This window comes from Peromyscus californicus, unplaced genomic scaffold (assembly GCF_007827085.1).
Source record: "Peromyscus californicus insignis strain IS unplaced genomic scaffold, ASM782708v3 Scaffold_10__1_contigs__length_136768540, whole genome shotgun sequence".
NCBI classification, from domain to species: Eukaryota; Metazoa; Chordata; class Mammalia; order Rodentia; family Cricetidae; genus Peromyscus; species Peromyscus californicus.
This window is the reverse complement of record NW_026294391.1, coordinates 54900507-54914753: the sequence shown is the minus strand read 5'-3', so window position 1 is coordinate 54914753 and position 14247 is coordinate 54900507. Positions and strand designations below refer to the sequence as shown.

General features: G+C 40.3%; 1 protein-coding gene across 2 annotated transcripts in view; it reads left to right on the top strand.

The window, feature by feature from the left end:
* Nucleotides 1-14247, top strand: part of Ophn1 (oligophrenin 1) — a 358580-nt gene that overhangs the window by 128365 nt on the left and 215968 nt on the right. For both annotated transcript variants that reach the window (XM_052733231.1, XM_052733226.1), the window contains exon 4: nt 6666-6727. In XM_052733231.1, the coding sequence (XP_052589191.1) occupies nt 6666-6727 (62 nt within the window). The remainder of the gene's footprint in view (nt 1-6665; nt 6728-14247) is intronic.

The window sequence follows — 14247 nt, the reverse complement described above, 5'->3', positions numbered from 1 at the left end:
TGGCTTCTACAGTTTGTCTTATTTGAAATGAGTCAGAGCTTGCTTGTTTCAAAGTTCTTTTTTTCCAGAGCATTTTAAAAATACAACTGGGTGGGTAGGGAGGTTGGGAGGATCAGGGACGGTGGGAGGATCCGGGAGGGAAGAAATGTGGTCAAAATATGTATTACTAATTTTTTAATGAACATAAAAAGAAAATACTCAATGGTAGTTGTTTAGGACTCCAGTTACTGCAGGCAGCAGAAAGAATAAAGAGCAAACAAATTTCTGGACAGTATTCATTAAAGGTAAAAGGAGAATAAGCACCTTTGAGAGCTCTGGAAAGCTGTGGCATATTCCTGGACCTCTAGGTCGTGCGCATGTATAGAGCTTTGTACATGCCCAGTGTTAGTGCTTAGCTAGAAAAGAACTGAGAACACTCTGTTCCTGAACTTCTAGATGACTTTTCTTTGGGAAAGAAGCAATTGAAGGCTAGAATAGAATTGTAAATTGCCTGGCTAAGTGTTGTTGAAGGCACACCCTCAAATACATACATAATAGTTCAAAACTGTCTTAGTTAGGGTTTCTACTGCTGTGTAGAGACACCACAGCCGTAGCAACTCTTAATAAGGAATGCATTTAATTGGGTCTGGCTTACAGTTTCAGAGGTCCATTATCATCATGATGGGAAGCATCGCAGCTTATAGACAGACATTGTGCTGGAGAAGGAATCCAGATTTCTACATCGGCTGGCAGGCATCAGAGAGAGAGAACCACTGGGCCTGGTTTGAGATTCTGAAACCTTAAAGCCCACTCTTGGTGACACACTTCCTCCAACAAGGCCACACCTACTCCAACAAGGCCATACCTCCTAATAGTGCCACTCCCTATGGGGGCCATTTTCATTCAAATCACCATGTTCCACTCACTGGTCCTTATAGGCCTGTAGTCATATCACAATGCAAAATGCATTTAGTCCAACTTCAAAACTCCCCATAGTCTATAACAGTATCAGCACTGTTTAAAATTCCAAAGTCCAAAGTCTCTTCAGAGACTCATGCAATCTCATAAGTGTAATCCCCTGTAAAATCAAAATCAAAAAGCAGATCACATACTTCCAACATATAATGGCACAGGAAATACATTACCATTCCAAAATGGAGGGAAGGGAGCAGAGTAAGGAAATACTGGACCAAAGCAAGACCAAAAACCAGCTGGGCAAACTCCAAACTTTGCATCTCCATATCTAATGTCAAAAGACTCTTCAGATCTCCAATTCCTTTCAGCTTTGTTGACTACAACACACTTCTTTCTCTTGGGCTGGTTACATTCCCTGTTAGCAGCTGTCCTTGGCAGGTATCCCATGGCTCCGGCATCTCCAACATCTTCGGGTCTTCAAGGCAATCCAGGCTTCACCTTCACAGTTTTGCACAATGGTCTCTCTGGACTTCCATTCAGGGACACTCCTGACACATGCCTGGCCTCAGAAGTTTTCTGAGCCATGGAGGGAGATTCCATGTTTTTTTCTTGTATTCTTGACTCTAAAACCAGAACCACTTGACTGAAGTTACCCAGTTCTGCTGCTTGATGGGACTGGAACATGGCCCCCTTGTTCAAATACATTTCCACCAGCTTTATGTTTTGAGTGGTTTCATTCACTGCCTAAGCTTGCTGTCATGGGACTTGCTCTATAGACCAGGCTGACCTTGAACTCAGAAATCTCTCAGCTTCTGTCTTCCAGGTGCTGGGATTAGAAGTGTGCACCATCACTCCTGGTCCTAAGCTGTTCTTTACTTCCTTTTCACAAATTGGAAGCTTAGCTGGGTGGAGTCCTGCTCTGAGGTCACCACTCCCTTTATTCCATTTAGCATCAGGTTTTTTTTTTTTTTAATTTTGCAATACAATTCAGTTCTACATATCAGCCACGGATTTCCTTGTTCTCCCCCCTCCCACCCCCCTCACCTTCCTCCCAGCCCCCCCCCCCCCCATTCCCATCTCCTCCAGGGCAAAGCCTTCCCCACAGACTGAGATAAACCTGGTAGACTCAGTCCAGGTAGGTCCAGTCCCCTCCTCCCAGGCCGAGCCAAGCAATCCTGCATAGACCCCAGGTTTCAAACAGTCAACTCATGCAATGAGCACAGGACCCGGTCCCACTGCCTGGATGCCTCCCAAGCAGATCAGGCCAATCAACTGTCTTACCCACTCAGAGGGCCTGATCCAGTTGGTGACCCCTCAGCCATTGGTTCATAGTTCATGTGTTTCCATTCATTTGGCTATTTGTCCCTGTGCTTTATCCAACCTTGGTCTCAACAATTCTCGCTCATATAAACCCTCCTCATTCTCACTAATTGGACTCCCAGAGATCCACCCAGGGCCTAGTCATGGATCTCTGCATCCAGATCCCTCAGTAGTTGGATGAGGTTTCTAGCACGACAATTAGGGTGTTTGGCCATCCCATCACCAGAGTAGGTCAGTTCAGGCTGTCTCTCGACCATTGCCAGAGTCTGTTGTGTGGGTATCTTTGTGGATTTCTGTGGGCCTCTCTAGCACTTTGCTTCTTCCTATTCTCATGTGGTCTTCATTTACCATGGTCTCCTATTCCTTGTTCTCCCTCTCTGTTGTTGATCCAGCTGGGATCTCCCCCTCTCCCAAGCTCTCTTTCCCTCGACCCTCACCTTTCACTACCCCCACTCATGTCCAGGCTGTTCATGTAGATCTCATTCCATTTCTCTGTCATTGGGCGATCCCCGTGTCTTTCTTGGGGTCTTGTTTTCCAGGTAGCCTCCCTGGTGATGTGAGTAGCAGACAAGTCATCCTTGTTCCACATCTAGTATCCTGCTATGAATGAGTACATACCATGTTTGTCTTTCTGAGTCTGGGTTACCTCACTCAGGATGATTTTTTTCTAGATCCATCCATTTGTCTGCAAACCTCATGATGTCATTGTTTTTCTCTGCTGAGTAGTATTCCATTGTGTATATGTACCACATTTTGTTTATCCATTCTTCAGTTGAAGGGCATCTAGGTTGTTTCCATGTTCTGGCTATTACAAACAATGCTGATATGAACATAGCTGAACAAGTGCTCTTATGGTGTGGTTGAGCATTCCTTGGGTATATGCCCAAGAGTGGTATAGCTGGATCTTGGGGGAGATGGATTCCCAATTTTCTAAGAAAGCGCCATATTGATTTCCAAAGTGGTTGTACAAGCTTGCATTCCCACCAGCAGTGGAGGAGAGTTCCCCTAGCTCCACATCCTCTCCAGCATAAGGTGTCTTCAGTGTTTTTGATCTTAGCCATTCTGACAGGCGTAAGTTGGTATCTCAGAGTTGTTTTGATTTGCATTTCCCTGATAGCATCAGGTTTTTATTTAATCTGTTTACATGTCCTGGTGCCCCCTTTATCCTCAAACTGTACATTTTGTATTTTTCCTTTCTTAGCTTTTTCCTTTTCATTATAGATCTTCATAAGCATGACCACTAATAACCAATCAACACAGTCAATACTAGGCTGTCTGGAAATCTCCTCTGTCAAAGCTGTTAATCCATAACTCTTTAATTTATCCTCAGACAGATTCTTCTGGACAAGGGCAGAAAGTAGTCACACTCTTTGCCAAACTATCACAAGAATGATGTCTAGGCCACATACTAATATTATTCTTTTCTGAAATGTCTTCTGGACCACAGTTCAAATCACCCTCAGCATCACTGTCTTCTATGCTCTTACTAGTATGTCCCATTAAACTCTGCTTAGTGTCCAGTTGTTTTTCTAGCACAAAGTTCCAAATTGTTTCATATTCCTCCAAACAAAAACATGGTCAGGCAAATCACAGCAATACCCAAGTTCCTGGTACCAACTTTTCTTAGGGTTTCTATTGCTGTAGTGAAGCACCATGACCAAAAAGCAAGATGAAGAGGAAAGGGTTTATTCAGCTTACACGTCCACATTGCTGTTCATCACTGAAGAAAGTCAGGACAGGAACCCAAACGTGGCAGGAACCTGGAGGCAGGAGCTGATGCAGAGGCCATGGAGGAGTGCTGCTTACTGGCTTGCTCCCCATGGCTTGCTCAGCCTGCTTTCTTATTGACCCCAGGACAACCAGCCCAGGGGTGGCACCACCCACAGTGTTCTGGGCCATCCCACATCAATCACTAATAAAGAAAATGCTTTACAGCAGGATCTTATGGGGGCATTTTTTTCAACTGAGGTTACCTCCTTTCAGATAACTCTAGTTTCTGTGTCAAGCTGACATAAGACTAGCCAGCACAGACACAGAGACTTATTGGTTTAAATGGTTTAAAGGAATCTCTTACCTGGACCTGGTGGTGCAGGCCTGGTTGAAGTTGCTTGGAGTCATAGGCACATCACATGTTCAAGGCTTGTCTGGGCTATAAAGTGAATACAAAGTCAGCCTGGCTTGCTTAATGTCGCCCATATTTTTGTTAAAGCCAGAAATGGTTTGGGGATATAGCTCAACTGAAGTAGATCATTTCTAGCATGCACGAGGCTCTACATTTAATCCCTACTATTGAAAAGGAAAGAGAGGATTCATGTTATTTCCTGGACATAGTATAGTCTTTATGAAGTCGTTAAATAAATAGCATGACAAGAGCAGCAAAGCTAGGAAAGGAAGGGGATCTGATTTTTTATAATTGCCACATTGTATTACTTAAAATATTCATTAAAAATGACACCTGGGATGAAATTGCAAAAAAGCAGTCCACTAACAAAAGTAAAAAAAATTAATAGAAACTGTTTCTGGGGATCTCAGATAATTGATTTCTTTGACAAATACTTTTACTTAGCTATTTAAAATATATTCAATTTAAGGAATCTGTGTCAAAAAAGCTACAGGAATGGATGAGAACAATTTCTCACAAAATAGAGAAAATATAAAGACTTAAAATATTTTAGAAGGAAACAGCTAAAAATCTGTATTTTATTGGGAACTTACTCCTTACACCGAATCACCTTGCCCAGCCTTAATACAAGGGGAGGAACTTAGTCCTATTGCAACTTGGTATGCCATGTTTTGTTGACACCCATGGGAGGCCTGCCCCTTTCTGAACTGAAATGGAGGAGGAGTGGATGGGGGTAAGGAGCACAGGGGAGATTGTGGGGAAGGAATGGGAGGAGAAGAGGGAGGGGAAACTGCAGTTGGGATTTTAAAAGAAAATGTAGAGTAAATAAAATTCACCACAGTGGCTCAGTGTCAGATTTGTACAGTGAGTACCAAGGATCAATGAATCGAAGGGTAAGGGCACTGAAGAAAAGAAAGGAAAATAATTGAAGGCATCTATTTGAAGTCTTGGATCAGTTAGCATATTATAGATTAAAAATGACCTTTGTTACTTGTCTGTTCATTTTTGTTAAATAACATTGAATAGAGGAATATGGGAATGGTAGACAGTTAAGAAAAGTGAACTTAGGGCTTGGCAGATGGCTCAGTGATTAAGAGCACTTATTGTTCTTCCAGAGGACCTGGGTTCCTTTACCATTGCCCATATGGTGGCTTACAATTGTCTATAATTCCAATTCCAGGGGATCCGATGCCCTCTTTTGTCCTCTACCCAAGAAGTGTAAAGGCTATTCTTTTCAAGCATATGTAGAATATTCTTCAAGTGACCATATGTTAAATCAGAAAATAGGCTTCAATAAATGCAAATAATTAAAAAAAATAACATTTCCTGACCACAATAGGTTACTAATAACAGCAAGTTTTGAAATTTACAACTTTGTGGAAATTAAATAGCATATTCTGAAATAGTCAATAGATTATGGAGGGAATCTATTAGAAGTCTTTTTCCTTAAAAAGCACCAATTTAGGGGGTGGATATGGTAGTGCAGTCCTGTGTGTAATCCTGGCACTCAGGAGCCTTAGTGAGCCAGTCCCATCAACATAGTGAGAAACTAAATAGCTAACTAACTAAGTATATGGACAAATTTGTTTGCCCAAGCTTTCATATATTCAGAGAATGTACTTGATGCTTGTGGTGGGAAGTTGGGGAATTTGAAGACACAATAAAAGCTATTTAATTTATCTTGTGTGTATGAAGAAATTGAAATCCAGGGCGGAGAACTGAATGGCTGTCACACTGCCAATAAGTGGCAGAATTGGCTTTAGAAGGGGAGAGATGTTAGTATTATCTACTTTGTATGCATACTCCACATTTGCAACATAACTTTATTCTTATAGAGCGCTACACACTAAAGTAGATGTGATTATGCCTGTTAATAGGTAAGGCAGCTGAAGCTGAGGGTCAAGTCATTTACACAAAGTCACTCAGGAAGAAAGTGATGGAACAAGACTTCCAATCCCGGCCTACTTCTCTATAAAATTTTTGTTTCTTCTCTTTCTCCATATTGTTTATTAAACTAAAAGCCTTATTATCTCACACCTTATCTGATGTTTTTTTTCAAATTTGTAAATTAGTTTCTTGCTTATCTGTGACTAAGAAAATTAAATACGATATTAATTGTGAAATAATTCTCTCGTTGGGGATGAGCAGAAAAGGAAAGGAAAAGAAGAGAAATAATCAGTAGGTACTTAGCCTGTCTTCCTGCTCACCTTAGCGTTGATGTCATTCTCTACTGCCTCTGTGAGATTAAGGCACTGGTCCCTACTTCAAGCTGCATAAATCTTTGCCTCCTTCATTACTAATTTGCTTTATTTTTATTCTCTCTTACCAGCGGAATCATTCAAGGAATTTGCTGAATTGCTCAATGAAGTAGAAAATGAGAGGATGATGATGGTAGGTCACTGTATATTAGTAAAGGTTCTGTAAAGGAACAGAACCATTCGGGTGAGTATATGTTAAAAGGGAATGTATGTGACTCAGGTTCACATCTGAGAGGCTGGGAACCTAGTAGCTGCTCAGTCAATGAGGCTAGATGCAGTCTCAATAGAGCAGTGAAGAATTTCCGGAGAGTTTCTGGTCTTCAGTCCATGTTGAAGGCCAAGAACCTGGGTTCTAATGTCACCAAAGGATGGCAGGCACAACAGCAACAGAATATTTGTGTTCACCAGCAGGTAGTGAAGGTAATCAGACAAAACGCAACACTGCTTTTTCCCTCAGACCTCTTTATATCTGGGTCACCACTTTGGAAGATGGTCTTCCTCTATTCCGTTAATCCTTCCATGAAATACTGTCACAGACATGACCACAGAACACTCTTACTGGATCGCAGATCCAATCAAGTAGACAAGCAAATTAACCATACTAAGTGCCTTTTGCAGAGCAGAGCTGTAATTTTATTGAAGCTCAATTCATCTTTTTTTCTTTTAAAATATTTAAATTTTTTGTGTATGGCTGTTTTGCATGCATATATGTTTGTGTCTCATATGCATGCCTGATACCTGCAGAGTATAGAAGAGGGATCCCCTGGAATTGAACTTACATATGGTTGTAAGTCACCATATATGTGCTGGGATTTGAACTAGGGTCCCTTGGAAGAGCAGTCAGTGCTCTTAACTGCTGAGCCATCTCTAGCCCCATTTTTTTCTTTCATAGGTCTTGCTTTTGCAGTCTAAAAATTCATCATGTAATGTAAGGTCATCTAGCTTATTCTGATATCTCTTAGGAGTTTTGTACCTTTAGGTCTGTGATCCATTTTGAGTTAATTTTTTGAAGGATTCAAGATCTCTATTTAGTTTAATTTTTTACTATGTGGGTATCTAGTGGTCCCTTTTTCTCCACACCCACCCCAGTATTTGTTGTTCGTTGTTTTGCTGTTCTTTACTGTTCTGACTGGGGTAAGGTGAACTTGAAAGTCGTTTTGATTTGTATTTCCCTAGTTGTTGGGGTGATGACCATCTTTAGAAATATTATTTTGGTCATTTCCCCCTTCTTTTAAGAACTCTCTGTTCAGATCCCAGGATCATTTTGTATGAATGGGCCATTTGTGGTTTTGACCCTTTGTTTTTTCGAGTTCTTAATATATTCTGGATATTAATCCTCTGTCAGATATATAGATGGCAAAGATTCTTTTCAATCAATTCTGTGGGCCTCTTCTTCACCCAGATGGTTGTTTCTTTAGCTGTACAGAAGCTTTTAAGTTTTATTACGTCCCGCTTGTCAATTGTTGGCCTTAATTTTTAGACAAATGGAGTCCTATTCAGGAAGTCCTTTCCTACACCTATATGGTTTAGGTACTGCACATGTTTTCTTCTAGCAGTTTCAGTGTTTGAGGTTTTAGGTTTAGGTCTTGGATCCGTTTACAGTTACTTTTTGTACAAGGTGATAGACACGGGTCTAATTTCATTCTTCTGCATGTGGAATTCGAATTTTTCCAGTATCATTTGTTGAAGATGTTTTCCTTTTTTCCAACATATGTTTTTGCCACCTTTGTCAAATATTAAGTTGCTGAAGTTTTCTGTACTCATGTTTGTGACTTCAATTTTGTCCCATTGATCTACATGTTTGGTTTTTGCCAGTGCCATAAGTTCTTTTATGACTATGGTCCTGTAGTATATTTTGAGATCTGGAATGGCAATCTCTCCAGTGTTGTTCTTTTTGCTAAGGATTGTTTTGACTGTCTGGGGTCTTTTGTGGTTCCATAGTAATTTCAGGATAACTTTTTCTATTTCTGTGACAAATGAGATTGGGATTTTGATTGGGAATTATGCATTGAATCTGTAAATGGCTTTTGTTAGAATGGCTATATTTTTACAATATTAATCTATGAGTATAGGGTGTTTTTCCATTTTCTAGTGTCTTTTTCCATCTCTTTCTTCAGAAATGTAAATTTTTCATTGTAAAGATACTTCACCTCCAGGTTTATTCCTAGATAGTTTATTTTCTTTAGGGCTGTTGTGAATGGGATGATAGTGTCCATGATCTTCTCTGTATTTTTATTGGTGATATATAGAAAAGGAATTGATTTGTGCAAGCTGATTCTGTATTCTGCCATCTTGCTGAGTTTGTTCATCATTTCTAGAAGTTTTCTGGTGGAATTTTGACATATCTAATGTATAATATATCATATGAGGATGACAATAGTATGACTTCTTTTACTATTTGTATACTTTTAATTTCTTTTTATCTTGCCTTTTTCAGAACAGTTTATTTGGGGGGCAAGGAAAGGTTTATTTGGCTAACATATCTTAAATTGCAGTCCATCAAGGAAAGCCAAGGAAGGAACTCAAACCAGGTGAGCAACTGGAGGCAGAAGCTGATGCAGAGGCCATGGAAGAGTGCTGCTTGCTGGCTTGCTCCTCATGGCTTGCTCAGCCTTATTTAAAATAATTTAATTTTTTAATTTTTGAGATAATTACAACATTTTTCCCTCCTGTAGATGTAACAGTCTTACTAAATAAGAAAGACAGAGCCAAATGCAGAGTTAAAAGCCCAAGAGGTCAGAGCAGTAGCTAAGGGCTGAGACTTAAAACCGCCTTCTTTTGTTTTTAAGATTCAAGATAATTTTTTATTTCATTTTTTTAAATTTTATTTTATAATTTAATTTAATTTTACATATCAGCCACGGATTCCCTTGTTCTGCCCCCTCTCCCCCCACCTTCCTCCCAGCCTACCTTCCATTCCCATCTCCTCCATGGCAAAGACTGCCCTGAGGATTGAGTTCAACTTGGTAGATTCAGTCCAGGCAGGTCCAGTCCCCTCCTCCCAGGCTGAGCCAAGTGTCCCTGTATAAGTCCCAGGTTCCAAACAGCCAGCACATGCACTGAGGACAGGTCCTGGTCTCACTGCCTGGGTGCCTCCCAAACAGATCAAGCTAATCAACTGTCTCACTTATCCAGAGGACCTGATCCAGTTGGGGGCTCCTCAGCTATTGGTTCATAGTTCATGTGTTTCCATTTGTTTGGTTATTTGTCCCTGTGCTTTTTCCAACCTTGGTCTCAACAATTCTCACTCATACAAACCCCCCTCTTTCTCGCCAACTGGATGGAGTCCTGGAGCTCCACCTGGGGCCTGGCCGTGGATCTCTGCATCTGCTTCCCTCAGTCATTGGATGGGGTTTCTAGCATGACAATTAGGGTGTTTGGCCATCCTATAACCAGAGTAGGTCAGTTTGGACTGTCTCTCGACCATTGCCAGCAGTCTGTTGTGGGGGTATCTTTGTGGATTTCTGTGGACCTCTCTACCACTTTGTTTCTTCCTATTCTCATGTGGTCTTCATTTATCATGGTCTCTTATTCCTTGTTCTCCCTCTCTGTTCTTGATCCAGCTGGGATCTCCCGTTCCCCCAAGCTCTCTTTCCCTCGACCCTTGCCCTTTATTACCTCAATCACGTCCATGTTGTTCATGTAGATCTCATTCCATTTCTCTGTCATTGGGCGATCCCTGTGTCTTTCTTAGGGTCCTGTTTTCCAGGTAGCCTCCCTGGAGTTTTGAGTAGCAGTCTAGTCATCTTTGTTTTACATCTAGTATCCTCCTATGAGTGAGTACATACCATGTTTGTCTTTCTGAGTCTGGGTTACCTCACTCAGGATGATTTTTTTCTAGATCCATTCATTTGCCTGCAAACCTTATGATGTCATTGTTTTTCTCTGCTGAGTAGTATTCCATTGTGTATATGTACCACATTTTATTTATCCATTCTTCAGTTGAAGGGCATCAAGGTTGTTTCCAGGTACTGGCTATTACATACAATGCTGACTGATATGAACATAGCTGAGCAAGTGCCCTTGTGGTATGATTGAGCATTCTGTGGGTATATGCCCAAGACTGGTATAGCTGGATCTTGGGGGAGACGGATTCCCAATTTTCTAAGAAAGCGCCATATTGATTTCCAAAGTGGTTGTACAAGCTTGCATTCCCACCAGCAGTGGAGGAGAGTTCCCCTAGCTCCACATCCTCTCCAGCTTAAGCTGTCTTCAGTGCTTTTGATCTTAGCCATTCTGACAGGCGTAAGTTGGTATCTCAGAGTCATTTTGATTTGCATTTCCCTGATGATTAGGGATGTTGAACAATTCCTTAAATGTCTTTCAGCCATTTGAGTTTCCTCTGTTGAGAATTCTCTGTTTAGTTCTATAGCCCATTTCTTCTTAATTGGACTGTTGGGCATTTTGATGTCTAATTTCTTGAGTTCTTTATATATTCTGGATATCAGTCCTCTGTCAGATGTGGGGTTGGTGAAGACCTTTTCCCATTCTGTAGGCTGTCGCTTTGCCTTGTTGACCGTATCCTTTGCTCTACAAAAGCTTCTCAGTTTCAAGAGGTCCCATTGATTGATTGTTTCTCTCAGTGTCTGTGCTATTGGTGTTATATTTAGGAAGTGATCTCCTATGCCAATGTTTTCAAGACTACTTCCTACTTTCTCTTCTATCAGTTTCAGAGTAGGTGGATTTATGTTGAGGTCCTTGATCCACTTGGACTTAAGTTTTGTGCACGGTGATAGATATGGATCTATTTGCAGCCTTTTACACGTTGATATCCAGTTGTGTCAGCACCATTTGTTGAAGATGCTTTCTTTTTTCCATTGTGCAGTTTTGGCTTCTTTGTCAAAAATTATATGTTCATAGGTGTGCAGATTAATGTCAGGGTCTTCAATTCGATTCCATTGGTCCACATGTCGGTTTTTATGCCAGTACCAAGCTGTTTTTATTACTGTAGCTCTATAGTAGAGCTTGAGGTCTGGGATCGTGATGCCTCCAGAGGTTGTTTTATTGTACAGGATTCTTTTGGCTATCCTGGGTTTTTTGTTTTTCCATATAAAGTTGAGTATTTTTCTTTCCAGGTCTGTGAAGAATTGTGTTGGTATTTTGATGGGGATTGCATTGAATCTGTAGATTGCCATTTTTACTATGTTAATCCTGCCTATCCATGAGCATGGGAGATCTTTCCATTTTCTGACATCTTCTTCAATTTCTTTTTTCAGGGACTTAAAGTTCTTGTCATATAGGTCCTTCACTTGCTTGGTTAGTGTTACCCCAAGGTATTTTATGTCATTTGTGGCTATTGTAAAGGGTGATGTATCTCTGATTTCCTTCTCAGCCTGTTTGTGAATTGTATATAGGAGGGCTACTGATTTTTTTTTTGAGTTGATCTTGTATCCTGCTATGTTGCTGAAGGTGTTTATAAGCTGTATCAGTTCCTTGGTTGAATCTTTGAGGTCACTCAAGTATACTATCATGTCATCTGCAAATAGTGAAAGCTTGACTTCTTCCTTTCCAATTTGTATCCCCTTAATCTCTCCTTATGTTGTCTTATTGCTCTGGCTGGAACTTCAAGTACTATATTGAATAAGTATGGGGAGAGCAGACAGCCTTGCCTCCTTCCTGATTTTAGTGGAATCGCTTTGAATTTCTCTCCATTTAATTTTATGTTGGCTGTTGGCTTGCTGTAAATTGCCTTTATTATGTTTAGATATGTTCCCTGTATTCCTGATTGCTCCAAGACCTTTGTCATGAAGGGGTGTTGGATTTTGTCAAATGCCTTTTCTGCATCTAGTGAGATGACCATGTGGTTTTTTTCTTTGAGTTTGTTTATATGGTGTATTACATTGACAGACTTTTGTATGTTGAACCACCCTTGCATCCCTGGGATGAAGACTACTTGATTGTGGTGGATAATTTTTTTGATGCTTTCTTGGCGTCTGTTTGCCAGTATTTTATTGAGTATTTTTGCGTCAATGTTCATGAGGGAGATCGGTCTGTAGTTCTCTTTCTTTGTTGTATCTTTGTTCGGTTTAGGAATCAGGGTAATTGTAGCCTCATAGAAGGAGTTTGGTAATGTTCCTTCTGTTTCTATTGTGTGGAACAATTTAAGGAGTATTGGTATTAACTCTTCTTTGAAGATCTGGTAGAATTCTGCGCTGAAAACATCTGGTCCTGGACTTTTTTTGGTTGGGAGACTTTTAATGACTGATTCTATTTCCTTAGGGGTTATTGGAATATTTAAATAGTTTATCTGGTCTTGATTTAACTTAGGTATGTGGTACCTATCCAGAAAGTTATCCATTTCTTTTAGATTTTCCAGTTTTGTGGAGTACAGGTTTAAGACCGCCTTCTTATCCTTCCTGCTGCTCCTGTCCTTCCCCTCAGCAAGAGACCTACTTCCTGTGTATCTCTCTTTTTATTGACTTTCTGTTCTGCCTTCTCATTGGTTGTAAACCCAACCACATGACCTCCTCATCACTGCCTGTCTATACAGACCTCCAGGTCTTCTATGGTTGGTATTGAGATTAAAGGTGTGTGTCTCCATGCTGGCTGTATCCTTGAACACACAGAGATCTGCCTGTCATGTGATCGGGATTAAAGTTATGCACCACCACCACCCAACTTCTGCTTTGGCTTGCTATTAGCTCTGACCCCCAGGCAACTTTATTTATTAACATGCAAATAAAATCACATTTCAGTACAAATAAAATGTCAGCATACCCTCCCTTTCATCTCTCCAAACCCTCCCATATATCTCCCATTGCTCTCTTTCAAATTAATGGTCTTTTTATACATATATGTATGGGAATATAATATAGATTCATAAATTCAACCAGCTTAGTTTATGTAATGTTACTTGTATGTATGCTTTCAGGGCTGTAGTCTTCCCTGGGGAAGACTATTTCTCTTATTTCTCAGCATTCCTTAGTTACCTATAGTTCTTTGTCTAGGACTGAGGTCTTACGGCTTTTCCCCCTGCACTATTTCTTAAAAGAGTATCCTTTCTCAATGCAAATACTTCCTTTTTTCTTTCTTTTATTTCTGTTTCATGTATAAACTCTTTTATTTGTTTCTCCAGTTCCATATTATCTTCATTACTATAACTTTGTAGTAAGCCTTGAAATAAGGTATACACTTTAGGGCCAGTTTGTTAATATCCACAAAGTAAGTTGCTAGGATTTTAATTGGCATGACACTGAATCTATAGATCCCGCTGGGCAAGCTGTTATCTTATATATGATGACTTTTTGTGTCTGGGACCATGAGTCATCTTTCTGTTACTACTTTTGCGTGATGTATTACATCAGAGTTTTGTAACTTATTTATAAAGGTCTTTCATGTATGTTTCTAGGTTTGTACCTAAGAATTGTTTTTTTATTCTAATCATTTTAATGGTTTTAAATATAATCTTGACCTGAGTGTGGTAATACAAACAAGTCTGTACTCCCAGATCCCAGGAAAGAGGTTGAAGCTGGAGATTCAGAAATACAAGGCAATATTCAGCTACAGAGAGAATTCAAGGCCAGTCTGAGGTACATGAGCTCCTGTTTAAAAACAAACAAACAAACAAACCAGACAGCAGCAACAAAAAGCCAAAAGAAAAGCCACCCTACAACCAGAGAAAATGTTTTTGTGTGGTCCTTAGATCAGCAGCAT